We start from the raw sequence: 6,546 nt of genomic DNA, 5'->3' as shown, positions 1-6,546 counted from the left end.
CCCGCCCCAGCTAGCGGGGCGCCGAGGAACCGGGCGGGGTTTGCTCGAGGAGCGCCCCCGCCCCGTCGTCCAGCTCCGCCGCGGGCACCGCTCCGGCGCCGCCCCCGCTGATGAGAAGCCCGCCGGGCCCGGGCTGTGCGCGCCGCGGCCGCCTGCCTGCCGGGCAGCCCCGTCTCGCCCGGACCTGCCGGCGGAGCGCTGCGGCCGGAGCCCCCGTGTCCCGCCCCGGGCGCGGGGCAGGGGCGGCGGTGTGAGGGGCAGCGCGCGGGGCGGCGGCCGGAGCGGGGCGAGCCGCTGGCGGGACCAACTCATGAAGAACAAGGGAGCGAAGCCGAAGCCGAAGAGGAAGGGAGCCGCGGGCGCCTTCGGCTGTGACCTGACGGAGCACCTGGAGAGCTCGGGGCAGGATGGTAATCGCCTCTTCAGGCCCTGGGGAGGGCCGGGGCCGGGGCCGCGGCATGTGGGATCCCCGGGCACGGGCGGCCGCAGCGAACGGCCGGAAAGCTCGCTGCTGCCTGACCTCCTCCTGCAGGGTGGGGCGAGCCGGGCCGGGGAGACTGGGTGTGTCGGGGGAGAAGGGGCTGATCCTGCTTTCCAAGGGCTCCAGGTTGGCAAGCCAGGGTCACGCCTAGGGTCTGCTCCTTCCAGGCTCTGAATTGCCACTGAAGTCCATGGGTCAGTGCTTAACTCACCTCTAGGCTTGGCACTGTATAGCCCCGGCACCTCTGGGCTTGCCACATCCCTTATGAATGTGAAAAACTTGCTTGGGACCTGCTGCCTAATTGCTTGAGCCCGGGCAACTCTTTCATTCCAAATGAAGCATGGGGGGAGAGGGCACTCAGCACCCACACAACAGGGTCTTAAAGAGGAACCCGGAACGCCCCTCATCCCTATGTCCAGTAAGGCTCCCATCTCCTCTTTCTGTTGCTGTGCTGGGCAAGGACAGAAGGGATGAGGGAGGGACGTGTGTGGGGCTTCAGGGGGTCAGCTGAGATCATATAACCACATCCTTGCTTGGTCTCTCTCTGTCCTTGCCTCTCCTCCTTCTGGGCTTTCAGATGAGCATGTGGTCAGGGCCGGCTATAGGTTTTTTGCCACCCCAAGCAAAAAATTTGCCGCCCCAAGCTCAGGTGGGGCTGGGGCTCGCAGGCGGCGCTGGAAGCGGAGGGAGTGATGTCAACTTCTCCCAGCGCCTGCAGGGGCTTGACCCCCTCCCCCACCTGCTGCGCAGAGAAGCCCCAATACAAGGGGTGGCACAAGGCAGCGCAGCAGCCAGTGTGCAGATGAGGTGGCGCAGCCCCGGCTTCCCGGCAGGACTCGCCCTCTTCTCCCTAGGTAGCGGCTGTGCCCTGGCAGCTCAGCATCCTGGGGCTGGGGCTTCCCCTTCCCGCTGTGGCCGGAGGCGCGGCGCCCTCGCCCCGTCTAAGTGGCGCAGCTCTGAAAGCGCAACTGCCCCCCAAAAAAAAGGATGGCCGGAATGCCGCCCCTGGAAATGTGCCGCCCCAGGCACGTGCTTGCTTTGCTGGTGCCTAGAGCTGGTCCTGCATGTGGTGGGTCAGACTGGGGGTGGCTGCAGTAAAGTCAGAGGGTTTTGGTTTTTAAATGACTGGTTTGGGATGAGGAAAGAAAAAGAGCTGATTTCTTAAAAGAGGGATGGGATGATGGGAGAAGCAGCTGAGACCTCAACAGATAGTCTCTGCTTGCCAAGTAGATGGGGAAAGAATAAATATGTGTCTGCCCCAGCTCCTCCATCTAAGTTAGCATAATGTTCCAGTTACTGAGTTACTTTCCCCAGATTCGGGCTACTCTGAGTGACAGAGCTCTTGCAGCAACGTCAGCTCCATGTAGGGTGGGCCTTACAATTGGGTCTTTCACTCTATGATGATTAGGATGATTAATGATGTACTTAACATGCCTGCCTTGGCAGAGAGATAGACTAGATTATGTAGTAAATCTTTTCTATCACACATGAAAGATGTGCTATATATGTGTGTGTGATATTCATATACATGTGCATGTTACATATGTGCATCTCTCTGGTTAGTGCAAAAGACCGTTTACAATGCAAATCAGCAGTAATGTTAAGTACTTACAATATCTTCTACGTATACAGTGCCTTAATGCCCAATGCTCCAAACAGCAAACAAATATAACACATTTTAAAACAAATCATTTTGCAAACATAACACATTGATACACGAATTATGTGTGCTAGTGAATTCCACCCATCACCCCAGCAGCCACCTCTGGTGAGGAGCTGTTTACAGCAGCTCATAGCAACGCTGCACAACAGTTTAGGATAGGAAAGAGCAAGCATATCCAGTGGAAACTGCTGAGGCAATTTAGAGGGAAAGAACAGCATTGTCCCAGGTGAAATTAGGCCAGGGCAGCTGGACTAAAAAGCAAGCGTTTATTACAAAAAATACAGTGGGTTGTTTTTTTATGACAATGAGTGGTGATGACCTTGTCTTAGGTGTCATTTGTAGGATGGTTCACAATTCAATCTACTTACATGGTCTGTCTTGAAAAGCAATGTGGGAAAATGTGGATATCCCTTTCTCTTATATAATACTGTGTTATTTTTTGAATAGTATGTCACATTGCCCAGTGCTGTATGATTCAGAAATGAAAGGCCCAATTGTTATATATTCTTTTAGAAGGATATGAGTTAGATCATAGGGTAGAAGTTAAATGAGAGGGCTAGGGGAGGATGGAAGAGACGTGGGAGCATTCATTCCTCTATTAGCAGGATCAATACTCATGAAATAAAATCTATCAGAGTGACTGTGAGGGCAATGAGGGGGCCAAATGTCACTGATGGGTTTACAAGCCTGCAGCTCTCCTCTAATTGGAACTATGGGATGAAATTCGAAGGGCTGTGAAGGCATGGAAGATAATTGTCAGTGGGACAATTTAACTATCCAAAAATCAACTGGCTGCAGGAACAAGCCAGTATCCCTGCAGGCAGGGGCTTTGTGGAGGTAATAGGAGATAACTTTCTCTCCTGTGCAGGCAGGATCCTAGAGGGTGTGAGTACGTTTTGGGGGGGAATGATGCTGGCTTTAGCTATTGCCTATTCAGAAGCAATATGGGACCGAGGTGCTGGTCCAGAGCATCTGGTAGTCAGGACATGGGGATGGAGCACTTTGATTGGTGTCCAGAAAAGACATTCTAATGTGGAACTTTGTGAAAGCAGATTTTCAAATGCACTCAGAAGGATTAATTGGAACAGCAGGCAAGGGTGTAGAAGGGACTGGAGCCAACTCAAACTGGTTCTACTTCACACAGAGTGGCTTTTTCCCAGCTTGCAAAGCTGCCTTGTGCAGTGATTCCACAAGCTCTCATAAACCAGTGAGTGTTAGACCAGCTCTGTGCTTGGAAGGGAGATCTCTAAGGAACATCTGGGTGCTGCAGGATGTAGAGCTGGCAATTCTTTATGGTTTTCTTCCCTCTGGGTCAGTACATAATCATTAACTCAGCATGCTCTTCAGGGGTGCTGTGCTCATAGAATTTAAGACCAGAAGGGACCATTGTGATCAGGCAGTCTGACCTCCTGCAATCTCAGGCCACAGAGCCTTACTCATCCCACCTTGTAAAGAACGCTAACCTCTGGCTGAGTTACTGAAGTCCTCAAATAATGGGGTGCTGCTTTTCAGATGAGAGATAATACTGAGCTCCTGAATTCTTGTGGTCAATTCATTTAAGAGCCAGTGGTGTTTTTTGTAAGGGCTTTAGTCCTGATGTCCTTACCAAATTCCAATGGAGAAAATTATATTTTGCTTAAGGTATTAACTTTTCTCCTTCTATAGTTTTTTGTCCTTAATTGTTAAACAGCTACTACATTCCACCCCAGAGATGGCTGTATTTTAATGGTGGATGAGAAGATGCTTCTGTATTCCTTACCTACTATACCTAAGGCTTAATTAACAATTGCTTGTAAAGTGCTTTAAAATCATAGGATGAAAGTTGGTGTAAAAGTACAAAGTAGTATTATTAAATAAGGGCAGAGAGTCAAAATATGTTAGCAGGTATAATGGATGGCTCAGGGCATTGATAATGTGATACTGTGCATTTCTCCTCTAGGATAATTCTTCAAGTCCAGCATGGATCAGCAGGGGCTGAAAGTTGTTGCTGTTTGATGTCTGGTTGGTTGCCTGTGTGCAGGGGTGGAAGTAACTTAAAGGACTTACTGGTACGCAGCGTGGCCGGGTCCTGGACAAGGTTGGGGGGAAGGCTCTTGGCCCCCAGAAGGTGCGGGGCCTCAGTCGGAATAGGCGGGGCTGGGGCCAGACTCCCCCAGGCAACCCTTCAGTGCTGCCCGGCCCATGCTGCCTGGGGCTCTGGTGGTGATTTAAAGAGCCTGGGGCTCTGGCTGCTGCTGGGAGCCACGGGCCCTTTTAAATTGCCGGGCCCTGGGACACTGCCCCTTTTGTGGGTACAGTGCTTAAAGCACTGCTGTGGCAGCGCTTGAACGTTGGCTGTGTACCAGCAGCCATTTTCTTACCGATATCCTGTACCGGCTTACTTTCACCTCTGCTTGTGTGAAATGTATTTGCTGGGTCTCAATCCGGTTCCTATTATCACCACACTTGATCCTTCCTGCCTTCCTTGACCGTCTCAACTGAGTGGGTGGGGTGTCTGAACTCCCCTTTTACCCTTAGAGGTGATCCCTCTGGGGCAGAAATGAAGCACATTGGTTGACTGGAGGGTGACAGAGGGCGCTGTACCTTTTGTGGGGATAAACCAGTACTGCCAGTCCTAAGCATTCAATAATCATGAGTCGGCTGCCCCAAAACATGAGATTGGTTTAAAAATCATGAGATTTTCTAAAATGACAAACATGGGGCTTTTTTCTTTGCCTTCTGGTTTCTGAGCTTTTGGGGTGCACTCAGCTCACGATGTCCAGTTTTTCTCTGCAACTGGGAGAACCAGAAACTCTCTCTCTCAAGAAAAAAAACAGAAAAGCTTCAGATAACCCCCTTGTTCCAAGACTGGAGGAGCTGCTCTGTGTCCCATCTTGTCCCATTTGCAGTAGAGTTAATTCTCCTGCTGCTGTACCCTTCTGTGGTTTGTTGCACATCTGTTTCCTGCATGATGCTGTCTGATTGGGATGCAGTGACCTCAGATTTTCCCCCCACCGCCCCCCACCCACTCTCTGTAGTTCCCTCAATGGCTGAAGTCCTTCGCCGATAGCACCCAGAGCTCTTTAAATTTCTTTGTTTGACTCCAGTTGTTGGTTTTGTTCTCTGGCTGAAAAAGTGGGGTTGCTTCGTTAATGGCCCTTGAAACAAATGGCCCTCTTGTGCTCAGTGGTTGAGGCTCCTTCTTTTCATGAGCAGAGGACTCTGATGTGGCTGTGAAGTGGGGCCTGCTAGCAGTGCCCTCTGGAGAGGAAAAAGGGGTCAGTGTTTTCTGGCTGCTGCCAATGTAACACTCTGCTCACCCTCCTACAAGCCCTGAAATAGTATTGACCGTGGGGAGACAACTATGGAGTTTAGTAGTGGGGGTGCTGGGCCTGGGCCAGGGTGGGCAAGGCTTGCCCCGGTGGAGGCTGGATCGGAGCAAGGTTGGAGGAAGGCAGGCCCTGTGCTCTAGACACACTATGACGTGTTGCTCTTTGTAGCTTCTCCCCTTCACTGTGGCACAGCCCTCAGGTGGGACTTGATCACATTGTTAATCTCTAACCTCCCAGGCCTGAGAGAAGGTTATTTAGTCAGTTCATCCAGCTATCCATATACCAAGGCCAAATCCTGAAAGCCATACTCACATTTGACTCAGGCACAAATTTCCACTGAGTTCACTGGGAATTTTGTCTGAGTTAGGACTTCTGGATTTGCCCATTAATTAATAGGAAACCTTGGTAGCAGGTCTGGGGGGTCGCAAGATTGTTTGCATTATGGGAAATACCAACCCTCACCACTAACTTCTCATCAGGTAGATGCAGCCTGTCCTATGCCTTAGCCATTATGGTAAGATTCAACAACAGGGCAGCTTGTATAGAAACTAGAACATGTTGAGAACGGTTAGTGCCCACCTGGCAACTGACAGATCAAGAGGAGCCCTGTGATGTTTGCACATGGGGAGGGAAACCAGGCACAGTGCTCCTACTCTCTCTGGGTTGGATTAAGACATAGGCATATTTTATATGCCTAGTGCCCAGCTGCCGGAGACAGGTGACTATGTCAGAATCACATATTTCATTTGATTTCAAGTAAATCTCCAGCCCTCCTAGTTACATAGAAAAGCTTCAGAGGAACAGCCGTGTTAGTCTGTATTCGCAAAAAGAAAAGGAGTACTTGTGGCACCTTAGAGACTAACCAATTTATTTGAGCATGAGCTTTCGTGAGCTACAGCTCACTTCATGAGATGTATACCGTGGAAACTGCAGCAGTCTGCTGCAGTTTCCACGGTATACATCTGATGAAGTGAGCTGTAGCTCACGAAAGCTCATGCTCAAATAAATTGGTTAGTCTCTAAGGTGCCACAAGTACTCCTTTTCTTTTTATAGAAAAGCTTGAAAATCTGATCCAAGTGTGAGCACTGCAT

General features: G+C 50.7%; 1 protein-coding gene across 2 annotated transcripts in view; it reads left to right on the top strand.

Annotated features, from left to right (window-relative positions):
- The first annotated feature begins 203 nt into the window (after positions 1-203).
- Positions 204-6,546, top strand: part of ARHGAP31 (Rho GTPase activating protein 31) — a 95,394-nt gene continuing 89,051 nt past the window's right edge. Inside the window, exon 1 of one of the 2 annotated variants that reach the window (XM_048818237.2) lies at positions 204-410. In XM_048818237.2, the coding sequence (XP_048674194.2) occupies positions 311-410 (100 nt within the window). In that variant the 5' untranslated portion in view covers positions 204-310. The remainder of the gene's footprint in view (positions 411-6,546) is intronic. The other variant, XM_048818246.2, reaches the window with a different exon arrangement.

This window comes from Caretta caretta, chromosome 1 (assembly GCF_965140235.1).
Source record: "Caretta caretta isolate rCarCar2 chromosome 1, rCarCar1.hap1, whole genome shotgun sequence".
NCBI classification, from domain to species: domain Eukaryota; kingdom Metazoa; phylum Chordata; order Testudines; family Cheloniidae; genus Caretta; species Caretta caretta.
The sequence above is the reverse complement of the archived record's forward strand: the minus strand, read 5'-3'. Positions and strand labels throughout refer to the sequence as shown.